The sequence below is a fragment of the Dioscorea cayenensis genome, chromosome 5 (genome assembly GCF_009730915.1).
Source record: "Dioscorea cayenensis subsp. rotundata cultivar TDr96_F1 chromosome 5, TDr96_F1_v2_PseudoChromosome.rev07_lg8_w22 25.fasta, whole genome shotgun sequence".
NCBI classification, from domain to species: Eukaryota; Viridiplantae; Streptophyta; class Magnoliopsida; order Dioscoreales; family Dioscoreaceae; genus Dioscorea; species Dioscorea cayenensis.
In genome coordinates, this window is record NC_052475.1 from 18527503 (window position 1) to 18541856 (window position 14354).

The 14354-nt window shown below is 33.6% G+C and overlaps 1 protein-coding gene and 1 long non-coding RNA gene across 2 annotated transcripts; both read left to right on the plus strand.

The window, feature by feature from the left end:
* Positions 1 to 513: 513 nt before the first annotated feature.
* On the plus strand, positions 514 to 3454 carry LOC120262405. The gene is made up of 3 exons (XR_005536769.1): positions 514 to 651; positions 1130 to 1211; positions 2766 to 3454. It is a non-coding gene; the product is annotated as an uncharacterized LOC120262405 (long non-coding RNA).
* A 44-nt stretch (positions 3455 to 3498) lies between these two features.
* Positions 3499 to 5404, plus strand: LOC120262283 (protein GLE1-like). The gene is made up of 4 exons (XM_039270376.1): positions 3499 to 3556; positions 4473 to 4601; positions 4715 to 4837; positions 4926 to 5404. The coding sequence occupies exons 2-4, from the start codon at positions 4563 to 4565 to the stop codon at positions 5136 to 5138; spliced, it is 375 nt and encodes a 124-aa protein (XP_039126310.1). The 5' UTR covers positions 3499 to 3556; positions 4473 to 4562; the 3' UTR covers positions 5139 to 5404.
* The last annotated feature ends 8950 nt before the right edge of the window (positions 5405 to 14354 follow it).

The window sequence follows — 14354 nt, forward strand, 5'->3', positions numbered from 1 at the left end:
AGTTACGTATTGCTGTGAACCTAAACCAAAGAAGATTAGCTTACTGTTCCAGATTTTAGTTACTTGGCTCTGTGAGCTTTATCATGAGCCATGTTGCATCATTATATCGTTATTTGTGACTGAAGTTTAAAATTCAAGAACTATAGAAAATATAACTCACCTTCCAACATACTGAACGCTGCTGGTATAGTTACTTTTCTTCAAAGCTACCAAACCAACTAACAATGCATTTGTTTTATGTTTTGAAATTTATTTTATATATTTAATAAAGTAAAAATTCTCAAACTGAAGTGAACCAATAACATATAGTTTATGTTTGTTTTTTGCAATATATTCTTTTTGGTTGTGTTGATAAACTTTATAACTGATTGATTCAGTTTGTGTTGAAGATTCCCCATAAATGTGACTGAACCGAAATGTGGAGAGTCTAGAGACCACTACATCACAAAATGTTGATTGAGTGGGAGTTTGAATAAATTTCTTAATCTCAAACAACTCAAGTTTGTTTTATTTTTATTTTTTATTTGATACTTCACATATTTTTTTTTATAACTTCTAAACAAGCAATTATTTTGGCCAGGAGTTTAATGGATGTGGGAGACAAATTAGCAAGCTTTTGAGACAAATAAATAGAACTCAACAGAAAGTCAGGTTAGATATATATAGTTTTTCCTTTTTCTTTCTTTTTTTCTGCTTTTGATTTGTTCATTTTTCTGGATATCCATTATTTGTTTATATTATTTCATTTTCAACAAAAAGTAATGCGTATAAATAGATTTAACCATTTATCATATCATTTTACAATATGGCAGTCTTGTAGAAATTGTTTTGAATGTTTAGATTAAGAAAAGGATTTTTCACCTTTCTATGTTTGGTTATCTTTATGCTGGAGAAATGGGACAATTTCAGTCTTGAAGGCATGATGTTGAGTTACATGTCCTTAATGGAGCAAGTTATGCTTCATACATGGCTTAAATAAACATTATAGTGTATTTTGTCCAGGATAGCCTATTGAAAAATACAAATAATTGAAAAATCTTTATCAACTAGTTTTTAACAACTTCAATGGATTAATGGCCTAAAATGCTGTTATATTGTTCTTTATAATAATATTTTTTTCTATGAACAGAGCTGTTTCAGTTGCTCTCGTTGGCATCATTGTTGGTCCTCGGTGCCCACGGCCCATATCTTGTTTGTTAGTTGCGCAAAAGGTATTTGACAAATCACTTTGTATTTCTTTCTTTGTTTGCATCAATATCGAAGTTCGAATACAAATTCATATGTTTCATTCTGCCGCACTTCTTCTTGACTATCCTCTAGGAGTTGCCATTGTTTTCATTCTCCTTATTCTGACTTGGATGAATTTTCTATAATGTTTCTCTTTTAATTTTTATGTTCTACACTGGTTTTGTTTGGTCACTTTAAATTGATTTTATTTTGATCTGGATCCCTACAATTATTTCTTCTTATAAATTTATGCCAATATCACTAAAATGATTATTGAATCATTCAGAGGTGGCCCTTAAGATGCTTGTCTTTCCCAGTCCTGTAAATTTTTATTCTATTTACTAGGGTTTCGCATAATAATTGATATTAATTCAAATGATGTTAGGTTTCCTTGAAGTTAGTCATGCTTTTAATAAAAAAAAGTTCTTATTGTGTGCAATACTGAATGAGATTATGATCAATAGGAATAGGTGTTCAGTTAATAAGGTTATAATGATCAATACGAATAGGAGGTGTTTAGTTAGTAAGGTTACCATGATCAACAGGAACACGAGGGGTTTTGTTGGGCCTATTCATACATTATTTAAACTAATAAAATAAATTAGATTTGGTGATATTTGTGCTGTGGGAATTCGGGAATTATGAGGAAAATTATAAAAGAATTTTATTAATATTTAATTAAAAAATATCAAAATAATAAATAATAATCAAAACGATAAATAATAATAAATAAAATAGTTAAAGTTAACTAATTAAATTCAATATTTTATTTTAGATACTGAAAAGACAGTCAAAGTGAAACTTGCCAACTAGGGCGCGAAACTTTCTTATCCTTGCATAGTGGGCTGTATCCCTTTTTCCAATCCCTCTCTACTCTTTAGTCAGTCTTCAGCCTTATTCAATATTGATCTTGGTGAGTTTTAGGTGTGGCCCTTAAAGGGTCCAAGCTTGAGCTGTTGAAACTCCCGCCAGAAACCTTTGCATCTTTGCTTGTCATTACCTTGCCTCAAAACAAACTTAGCTACCAACCAAGAAGCAGTGATTATTAGAATTTCCCAAAAGAGATAATTATAGGTTCGGTGGGGCTGTTATGGTCATTACTGAAGTTGTGTATTGTGTATCTTTTTGATTAGAGCTTAAGTTGATCATCGAAAGAAGAAATAAGCCACATGTTAAGATAGATTCTTGAAAAAACTGTAACTTCCATGGAAAGATCAACGGAATGCTTTCATAAAAGTTCTTGTGGGATTGAATAGCATGCCTTTGTGATTATTAATATTTGAGAGTTTGAAAAATCTCATGTTTCAAAAAGTTACCATTCATGTTTCTTTTTCACCACATCACTGAGTGTTTATTTCTGAAATTATTCAGTTAGCTTTTCTTCAATACTCAAACGGAGCACATTTTTTTCTTAATGGGTTTAAGATAATACCAATCACTTAATGATTCAAATTAGTTAAAAAAAATAATTTTTTTCTTCCATTATTGGCAATAGTCAGCAGTTCTTTTTATGGATGCTACTCTATCTGATGATTCAGGTTGTTTTATTATGCGAGAACCCAAATGCAAGTTTTGACAGTACTGCTTTTGCATGGGGACGTGTTATTCTCAGCGTCACGTCACAGGTATTTGTTTCAATCTGATTGCACTGATCATGTTTGTCCTAAATGCTTCTATGATTGACTCATTTAATGGAGCTCAACTGCTTGCAATTATTTTCAAGTCATAATTTCCTTCCAGTTTCTACTTCATTCAGTTCAAACTTCTAACTCAAGAAGTTGAAATCAGGTTGTTCTGTTGTAAGTTTTTCCATTATAAATATTCTTATGACTTATCCTTCATTTAAAGCATATAGATGGACTGGAGGATTGGAAACTAAAGATCATGATGGATAGCCAACTTGCTCACTATACTTCAAATTGCTGCCTTCATCCCCTAAATTGGTTTTCATATTCTCTCAGCTAGGTTCACTGTATGGTGCCAAAATGTTGCATAAATTAATTCAGGCGGTATCAAACTATTTGCTGGAGAATAATATGGGATAAGAAGCGGCTTAAGACTTACTTCAAAAGATTTACTGATTTGTGGTGGCCCTCTTGTTTGATGATTGGTTTGAAATATATTGGGTGATGGATTAATTTTCCCTTGAAATTGAAAGCAGCAGAATCGGTTTGTTAAAATTGATTAGATTTGCATGGGATCACAGCTTTTCTGTGGATTTCGCATAATTACATATACCATACATTTGTTTTTATTATTTCTTACCCTGATTGCTGCCTTGCATAAGGCCTGCATTTACACCGTTCCAAAGCATTTGCAACCTACAGAAGTGAGTCTTTGATAATATATGAAGGAACAATTTTTGCTTACATGTTCAATACTTGCTATTATGTTAATTTATGTATTTTTGGATGAATGAGTGAATAACAACTCATATGCTGTATATTATTTGCTAACTATTTTTAATTCGATCTTGCAAGTTTAATAGTGTGGGGTTTTACCATCTTCTATGCGCTTATACCATCTGTGTAATATCTCTCTACAAACTTGTAATTTCTGTTCTACAAACACATTTCTTTATGATCTGAACCTATTTGATGTTTCATAATGTGAGTCTCTGAACTTGCTATTTACTTATTTATTTATTTTACTTGGTAAGGTTTATTGCTTAGTATGTTCAGATAAGAAGATGATACATAAATTTAGTTAAGTATGTTAGAGATGGGAAAGGCAGGTAAATATGAGGCAACATAAGGACTGGAGTTGAATTTATTTGTGCTAAGTCAGGAATTATGAGTAGTTTCAAACAAAAGAATGAGATCATTCAAGATGTTTTGGGTATAAGTTGTAGAAATATAAAAGCAGCAGTACAGGAATGAGGGGATTCTTGTTGGTTTGGTCGAATTATGAGGAATCTAAAATAATATGGATGGCGGCAATAAGAAATAGTGAGAAAATAGAATGCAAAAGAATGAAAATACAATAATACATGTGATTCATTATATTTGTTGGAAATTTAGATTTTGTTGTTGTTATGACTATAGTGTAAATTGTTAATAGCATTGCATCTTGCATCTTTCTGTTTCACACAAAAGAAAGTAGAGAAAACAGAAAATCTACCATATGAACTTTGAAGATGGCTTTATAATTTGCAATATATATCTTCTCTGGAATTATTAATTTCATTACACGAATGACTTCCATATTTTGTAAGCATTTTAATCCATTTCTATTATTTTCTCTAGTCACCTTCAAATTCCGATGACTATCTGAAAATTATTGGCTATCGCGAAGAGGAGGGTTGTATTGAAAACTCCGACAGCTATCTAAAACGTATGGAATCTTACACGAAGCTATACGCTGCCATAATCCAGGTTCGAGATTCCTTTACCCATCCTCCCAATTTCCATTCACTGGGTGCTCTGTTTGCATTGCATAGCACTGAAATTTGATGCATTTAATGTGGTTTGTTGCTTGTTTTTCGCAGACACAGGTTCCTGGTATCCAAAATCCTCATGGCTTAGAAGAAGGCTGGGCCTGGCTTTCGAGATTCTTGAACAACATTCCGGCTAACAGGACCACTGCTGTTGCGCTACATGCTTTCTTAAGGGTTTTCACCTACATCATAGTTCTTATTTGACTTATTTCACCTGATTTTTGTTGGGCTTGTTGTATCTAATTCAAATATTGGTTCTCAGATGGCAGGCTTCTCACTTTTTTGGAGATATAAGTCTCAGTTCATCAAGATAATAAATTTCATATCAGATTACTTTTTGCCTGAACTAAAGAAGAAGGATGATGCTAGCAAGGTCTATGTGGAAATCAAAGAATACTTGCAACGCCAGGCCTATTTAACCCGACCAGAAGGCCGGTCCCTTCAGAGTGGTCTACTTTCCAGGGAATTAGTTTGACTAAAAACTTCAGAAGGCTATTGTCTCATGTTGTACATTCATTAAATTTTGACCTTGTTGAAATATGTCAAATTGTAAACTATCTTATGATTAAATTATAGTATGTTCCCACTTGTTCCCACTGTAAGGCCTCTGTGCTTCTTGTGGTTTTTTTTTTAGCACATTAATGGCAGTTTGCTTGTTATCTGGCATCCTTGTGGAACCTGGATGTCTGCTTCTATTCTCTTCACCTTGTTTATCTACATTATTTTGGTGATTATGTGCTACTATGCTTTTAATTAGTTTGACTGACTGTCTTATTCTTAATTTACTGTTGATCTTTTATCAGGTTTTCTTTTGAAATTTTTGGCCAACTTCCTTTATACAAATAAAGATTTGCATTAAAGAGTAGTGTACTGGTTCACCAGCAGATGTAGGTGAAAAAGATTAGCTGGACTTGCTCTGAATTTTTATTTTTTTATTTTTATTTTTTATTTTTTTGCCAAAATGAGTGGTTAGACTATTAAAAAAAAACAATGATATATATAAGACTCAGTGGAGCAAATGAGGACGGGTTTATACACACATGGGCCTTGAAGTCATCCGCACACAACTGTTAATAAACCACTTAATCATTGATAAAAGGTTTTAATGGGAATCTAACTATTAATAAACCACTTAATCATTGGTTTGCCCTGAACACTATTGACAGAGCGAGCATGTCAAAGTTGGGCCTCTGGCTTAATCCGCATGAATTTAAACCCCATGACAATTATAGTGGTTCTCAATTATAAAGACAAATTCCATTAATTACCCTTGACAATTATGACGGTTACAAACATGTAGTAGAAGTAAAAGCGAGATATACAAAGGGTGAGGTGTAAAGCTATTTGAGGGGAAATTACATCAATTACCCTGTTTGTTCTAATCAGTCATTCATGCATGAATTGATAGGTTCCGAGAATTGTGGTATTTTGGCTGTAAAAAATGCTTATGATAATATCTTAGCAATCCCAAGAAACTGTCTATTCTCTAGAAAATGACACCAAGTTCCCTTCTATGATGATTATTAAGATAGATATTATGAAAGCTTATGATACCATTGAGCAGAATACTGTTCATACTATTTTTTTTCTCAAGTGAATTTCTTAGATAGAGCAGTGCATTAAGTCCCCTAGTTATTTTTTTTATTTATTAATGGTCAACCCATTAATTAGTTATCTAGTCCAGAGGTTTAAGACAGGGAGATCCTTTTTCATCCTTTTTATTTTGGTTAGTCTCACAAAATCTTTCAACCATTCATTTTTATTAAGGCTTTAAACCTAGTTTGATATGACTATAATGGTTTTGTGTTTATAATTAGATAAATAATATTAAAATTTGTTTTATAAAAGACTTTGATTTATCATTGATAAAGTAACCTTGTTAGAGTCTGACGACGTGGATTAGCATTATGTGATAAGCTAAGAGGTGACATGGCAAAGGAAGATGACGTGGAAATGATGACTTGGCAAAAAGAAAAAGTGACTAGGATGATGATGTGGCTAAAGCTTGGTGTCATGACATATGAAGATATGAGGCTTAGAAGATCATGTTTGGAGACTATGTTTAGTGAAATTCCTTTCAATGATTCATGTGATGATTAATTAATTTTGGAAAGTGCATCAAATTAGAAAGATCTCTTCAAGAAGGGCAAGTTTTATTTTAGACTCGTTTATCTATCCTTGGTAAGATCCGGGATGATAAATCATATCCTTGGTAAAACTTCTTTTAGGAAAGATCTACCTTAAAAAGAGTGAGAGGAATGTTCTATTGTTTGTAAGAATAAAGATCATCATGAAGATTGCATGAAGCTTAGTTTGGTGTGAAGCTATTTGAAGACACAAATTAAGTTAAGCAGGAGAAGCCAATGTGATTATCAAGACCATATTTAGCAACACAATTTGAAGGAAGATCTAAGAGCTAATTATGGGCGGAACTATTCAACGAGACAAATCATATATGAAGGATTGACTGAAGATTACTTAAGATTTAATTGAAGATTTGAAGATCCAAGCATAGATGATTGATGATCATGCTTGAAGATATTTAAGGCTAAACTTGGATGAGATGAGATCAAGTTTAGTAACAATATTTTCATGATTCAAACGAAGATCATATGGGAAGACTAAACTTGGACAAAGTTTGGAAAGAAGATTGGGAGATCTTCGGTGACCATCTTTGGTGAGATGGTTGCGGTGCTTTGGTAGGCGACTCCTCAGGAGAGGAGACCTATTGAAGTAACGTGAGGAAGGAAGCGGTTGCAAGCAGGAGGAGCTCGGGATGAGTCAACTGCTATGAAGAGGACTGAGGAAACTGGGAGGGTTGACAGTGTCGCAAATTTGGGTGCAACTGGCTAGAACTCAGTTATGTTCAGTAAAGTGGGAAGTGTTGCAACTGGGTGTTGCAACATCTAACTTTGGAAGGTGTCCAAGTTAGGAAGCTGCGGAGAATTCTAAAAGAGGAGGATCTAATGGACATAGGTGCGTCTATATAAGATATCATGCTTGAAGTTTTAGTATGAGTTACAAGTGAGAGACCCTTTAGGCGAGGGTTGAGGAGAGTGGGCATCGGGCAATCTTAAGAGGGTATTCTTTGTCCTGAGTGATTAAGGGAGTGTTGTACTCTTTATTCTATCACCTCTTTTAGTGGATTGTTTTTCCGAGCTTGGCCACCCAGATGTAGGCAAGGTTGTGCCGAGCTGGGTAACCAACTTGTGTGTCTTTTTCTCTTACTTGATTGTGTGTGCGTGTACTTCATATTCTTGTGAGTTTTTGAGTGTCTCTCCTAAACACACTAACCCTCCGGAACTATCAAACCTATTTTTAAAATTTAAAAATTGATTATTTAATTTAATTTAATTTAATATTAACCTATTTTTATATTTTAAAAGTTCTATTAATAATATTAGTCTAATAATTTGCTTATTAAGAAAAATAAAATTTGATATTTATTATTATTAATTTTATAATTTGATAAATTATAATATTTTAATTTAATAAATAAAATAAAATAATTTATCATGAAAAAAAATAATCTATTTGTATTTTTAGAAAGTTTTAAAATAAGAAAATTTAAATTGATATACTATATTATAGATAACCCAATATAATATTTTAATATATATATATATATATGGTTTTGACGGCCCATTACTTCACACACGTGTCCTTGAAACTTTGCTACTGCAGTACTTATATATATAGTGATGATGCTGCCCTGGAAGCAGTTAGGGAGCTCCTTAGTGGTCAAGGACAAATAAAGAAATGCCGGAGAAGACAAAATGATGGAAAATCATCTTGGAATTCCGTTGAATCATTTCTTACGATTTTATTATTTCCCACCATTTGATGCTGTTACATGAACAATTACCCTAGATCATATATCAGAGGCTAACGTCAAGCCCAACCCTAACGAATATAGCTCAAGCTTTGTCTTACAATAAAATGTAAGCATCTTTTTAATAACTTGATCATGCATTAGGTGCAATTTTAATATGTAAAAATTAAAACCTCCCCCACATTTGCTTTAACAAAAAAAAAAATTGAAAAAATGGGTTTATTTACAAAAAATTATGGGAAATAAGAAAATGAAAGGACTTAGGGGCCTAGCTATAAAAATTGTGAAAGTTTATGAAAAAAATGAACTTAAATTAGGGGCCTAAAGTGCAAAAATGATATAAGAGGGGTTATGATGCAAAATGAGGAGAAGATGGGGATTTGTGTAAAAGGGTATTTTGGTAATTTTTATGGGACCAATTTCCCTTGAAGTATATATTGTGAGGTACAATGCATAATAGATTGCTCCTTTTAAGGGAGCATTAAGATTGCCTCTTGACACTCACGGGGACGGATGAGTTGATGAAAACCCTCGAAGATCGACTCCCCTCTGAGCTTGTTATAATGTATAATGCATGGTGAGTACTTTCCTTTATGGGACTTCTCTATTGCTTTATGATAGTCACAAGGCTGAATGGATTGATGAAGACCTTCCTTGAGGCTTGTTGTGATGTCAATGCATAGCGACTGCTCCCTTTGAGGGAGTTTCTGTATTGCCTCTTAAAAGTTACATGGCTGGAAAGGGTTGATGAAGGCCTCTTTTAAGGCTTGCTTTTGATGTCCATGCATGGCGATTGCTCCCCTTGAGGGGGCCTCTCCATTGTCTCTTGACAACCACACAAATTGAAATGTTAATGAAGACCTTTGAAGACCTTACTTGAAGCTTGTAATGGTGTCAATGCATGGCGACTACTCTTCTTGAGGAGGCCTCTCCATTGCCTCTTGACAGTCACACGAGCTGAAGGGGTTGGTGGAGACCTCCCTCGAAGCTTGTTGTGATGTAAATGCATGGCCACTCCCTCTCGTTGAGAGGGCTTCTCCATTGCCTAATCTTGATAGTCACACGGCTAAGGCTAATGAAGACTTGATGAAGACTCCTTGAAGCTCTCTGTGAGATCCTACACATAGAGACTACTCTCTTCTTAGAGCCTCTCTAGTGCTTCTTGTCACTTACAAGGGTTAAGGAAATTGATGAATTCTTGATGAAAGATGCCCTTGAAGACCTCTTATGAAGTTCAATGTAGAGATTGATTGCTCCTTTGGGGGCTTCATCACTATCTCTTGATCCTCACATATTTTAATGAAGAGTCTTTGATACTCTACCTTGGGATATGGTAAATATGTTCCACTATTGGCACTGAACACCCATGCTCAAGGAAATAATGCTAAGATTCTTCGAGTTATGAATGGAAGCATATATATTTTTAGGAAAGGAAGGGGAAAGTTATCCTTAATTAGCAAGAAGAAAATATTTCTTAAGCAAAGACAGCGGAGAGGTCCTCTTATCTGATGAATGAAGAGAGTTAGACAATTCAAAGCACATTAGGTTAGCGACCCGATGATGTGAAAGGGTCATGATCTTGCCAAAAGGGTCTAAAGGCTTTACAAGCCAAAAGGATCTAATTCATTAAGAAGCCAAGGCTTAAAGAGTTTCACAAGCCAAAAGGGTCTAAAGGCTTCACAAGCATAAGACACTAAAGTCATTAAACATCAAAACCAAAATAGATTAAGCTCGTGACTTATAAACATAGGGAGAACATAGCTTGGGATCCACAAGATATTCCAAAGGCATAAGTCAAAGTAATCAGGTTTGTGACTTCATCATGTAAGAGGTTATGACTTGATGATATTCAAGTCTAGACTCCAAAAGAATGGGAGAGTCAAGATTTAAGAATATCAAAAGAATGACGAGTGTAATCCTAAAACCTCAAGACACGAAGAAGTAAAAACCTAAGGAGTTCTGCAAATCAAAGACCTGAGGACTTCACAAGCATGAATTAAGGAGTCTTCAAGAATCAAAACTAAAGGAAATCAAGTTGTGATCTATGAAACATATAAAAGATCTCAACTTGAAGTCCAAGCAATATTTCAAGATGCCAACTATAAAAACTCAAGGACGACCAAGAGATCAATGAAATCAAAAGAGATATTGCTAGAGCTAAGCTCTATAATTGGCAACATTTGACATGGAGTCATGATGAAGTGGCAAAAGTGATGATGTGGCAACCAAAATGACATGGCATGGTGAAGTGGCAATGAGATGAGGTGTCACATATAATGAAGACATAAAGGCTATTATTGGAGGCACTATTTTTGGCAAGGAACATCAAGGTTAAAAAGATCTCTCTTGAAGAGCAAGCCATGAATAGAAAATCTAAAGTTATGATTTAATCTATCTTTGGTGAAATCTAAGATGATAAAATCTATCTTTGCTAACTCTACTTCTCATGAGAGATTTATTACTTGGAGACCAAGATTGAATGATTTTTAATTTGGTGTAAACTTAATTGAAGGAACAAACACTTAAGAAAATAGTTCAATGCCGACGGAGCTTTTTTTGACCGATTAATTTTCATCGGTAAAATTTTCTTTTATCGACGGAATTTGGGTAGATTACCGACGGAGTTTCATATGGGTGAAATAGAGATTTTTACTTGCATACCCTGTAAAATCATGAATTTGCTTAAACCCTCATAAAAAATGATATTTGCTTGTATACCCCTACAAATCAATTATATTTGCTTATATGCCCCTAAGGTTAAGTTGACTCTTAATGGTGTTAAATCAATGGATGGAATAAGGGTAAATTACCAAAATGGGTTTGCTTATATACCTCTCTAATTTTTTTTCTTCTTATTTTGTAAACATTACTCATTTCATTCAACAAATGACAATTATGGGTTTGTTAATATACCCATCAAATTTTTTTATTATATTTTATACACTTTAAATTATTTAAATTATAGATAACTAATGTAATATTTTATATACGCTTTAATTATTTTTAAAATTTATCAAAAAATCATGAATTTTTGAGTAAATTCATATTTTTAAGGTTTTTACAAACATCTTTAAAAATTTTTTTGCATTATCACATGTTCTTTACAAATACAACCTAAAAATAGGTAAAAATTACGATATGTAACAATATATACAAATAATTTCATACACCTACTCAAAATATAATTACATATGAAATTTATAAGAAAGAAGTTCAATAATTATTTTTTTTGAACACCCATCCAATATCAAGTTTTTTACCATCAAGTTCTCTAAAGGACATCAAATTTTTGAACAAACAAGTTCCCCATAAAATTCTTTAAAATTGGGAGGTTCTCTGAGTAAGCTTTTGGCGACGGCGTTGATCACGCTAAGACCTCTGATGGTGAAGGTAATGGCACATGCATAGATGTCACGACGTCGGGCGTAGCTGGCATTGAGATGGTCCAGTAGGATTAGGTTAAAACCTCCGAGGACGAGCATAGACGCCTCTGACTCCGATTTGAAATAGCCGGCTAGTGAGATGGTGTGACTTGAAGGGATTGGTGAGGAGAGAACCTCAAAAGATGGCGGTTGAGTGGTTGAGAAGTTTGAGGAGTTTTCTCAGATGGCTTAGGTTGGATGATGTTAAAGGTAATTGGGTAATTTTGTTAAGTTGGGTTAAGTGAGAACTATGGTTAATTTCATAAACCCTAACGGTGGCTAACGGTAACTAACGACAGGGATATATAACTAAAAAAGTTAGTTTTATGGGGTATGCAAGCAAATAGTATTTTTATGGGGGTATTTAAGCAATTTCATGGTTTTGCAGGGGTATGCAAGCAATTTTCCCAAATTTTTAATAGCGACCACATTACCGATGACGACGCCAACAGATTTCTGTCACTACATTGCTCGCCATATTTTTCACTTGGGCACCAAAGAATTACCGACACATAATTTTATTAATAGGGATGGAATTTTGTTGGTCTAATTTAATAATATTACCGATGTATTATTACCGACGGAATGCCATTGGTATTGTAGGGGTTCACTCTAAATTGTTAGGCTAAAAGTTTACCGACGAATATGTCAATGTTATTATCAACAGAATTGTGTCGGGATAAGTTTTTTAAAAGTACAAGCGTACAATCGCGACTGAATTCCATCGGTAATAATTTTTTAATATTACCGACAATAGTATACCGACGGAGTTCCGTCGGTATGTTATGCGTTGAGATATTTTAATAATAGTACTAACATAGGTTTACCCAAGGAATTCTGTCGGTATGTGAATAGAACTTATTTTCTAATACTTATTTATATTAATTATTATTTATGTTAAAAATAATTATTAATATAACATATTATCAAGAAAATATTTTTAAATAATTTAGTGTTAAATTAATATTTAAATTATAAATATTTTTAATACTTTTTAACTATAGATAAGTTAAGTATTGTTAAAATATATATTTTATAATTAATTATTATTATGGAATAATCTCCACCATTGATCATAATGATCAATGGTGGAGATTATTTATTGTGGTAAAAATAATTATTTATATAACTTATTATCAAGAAAATATTTTTAAATAATTTTGTGATAATGAATAAAGAATAATAGGTAATGTATATTAATCATTAGTGTTAAATTAATATTTAATTTATAACATATTTTTAATATTTTAAACTAGAGATAAGTAGTTATCATTTATTTGATGAATTGTTAAAATATATATTTTATAATTAATTATTAGTTTGGAATAATCTCCACCATTGATCATAATGATCAATGGTTGAGATTATTCATTGTGGTAAAAAAAACCTAGCCCCTAATTCTTTCCCTTCTTCCTCTCTACACCCCTCATCCCTCATCTCCAAGGCCGCCTCCTTTTGCTCCCATTCAAACCTCTCCTCCCTCCTCCTCACCACAGCCGGATCAAATTAACTACGAAAAGAAACACCCAGTTATGAAGATTCCCAAGACCATAATTAGCAATTTAACTTAAAGAAAAGATCCAAAGCTAATTATGGGCGGAGTTGTTTGAAGACACAAGACTATTCTAAAGAATAGCACAAGCTATCTTTGACAAGTGCATATATTTTAAGAAGATTGATGACCCAAGCTTGGATGATTGAAGATCATGCTTCGAAGAAAGGAGATCAAGTTTAGTAACAAGAATATTGAAAACCAAACTTGGATGAATGAAGATCAAGTTTGAAGATTGTGAAAATAAAACTTGGATGAATGGAGATCAAGTTTGAAAAGAAGATTTTGAAGATCTTTGAAGACTATCTTTGGTGAGATGGATTTGCGCCTAGGTGGGTGCGACCCTTGGGAGAGGGACCTGCTGATATGATGTGAGGAGGCAAGTTAGTTGCTAGTAGTAGAGCTCGGGAGGAGTTGACTGCATTGACGTGGACTACTGGCACAGTCAAGAGGAATGGGGGTATCACAAGGTCGCGTTGTAACGGAAGCTAGAATTTAATTAGGATTAGTAGGTGAGTCACGTTGCAAGCTTGGTTACAACAGCAGTTACAATGTCTAACTTTGGAAGGTGTCTAAGTTAGGAAATTGCGGAGATTCTAAAAGAGGAGGAAACTTTATTTGGGATGCAGAGACGTCTTTATAAGAGACCAATAATGCTCTGATATTTAGGATGTGCTACGAGTGAGAGACCCAAGTGTGTGGGTTGAGGAGAGTGGGCATTGGACAATCTAGAGAGGGTTATTCTTTGTCATTGTGTAAGTGAGAATGAGTGTTATACTCTTTTTTCTTTCCCTCTTTTAGTAGATTGTTCTCTCCGGACTCGACCCCCCAAACGTAGGCAAAATGTGCAGAATTGGGTAACTAATTCGTTTGTTCCTTTTCTCT

Coding starts and splice junctions, on each gene's coding strand:
- LOC120262283 (XM_039270376.1), top strand. CDS start 4,563: ATGGAATCTTACACGAAGCTATACGCTGCCATAATCCAG. Junction 4,602..4,714: donor TATACGCTGCCATAATCCAG/GTTCGAGATTCC, acceptor TGTTTTTCGCAG/ACACAGGTTCCTGGTATCCA. Junction 4,838..4,925: donor CGCTACATGCTTTCTTAAGG/GTTTTCACCTAC, acceptor ATTGGTTCTCAG/ATGGCAGGCTTCTCACTTTT.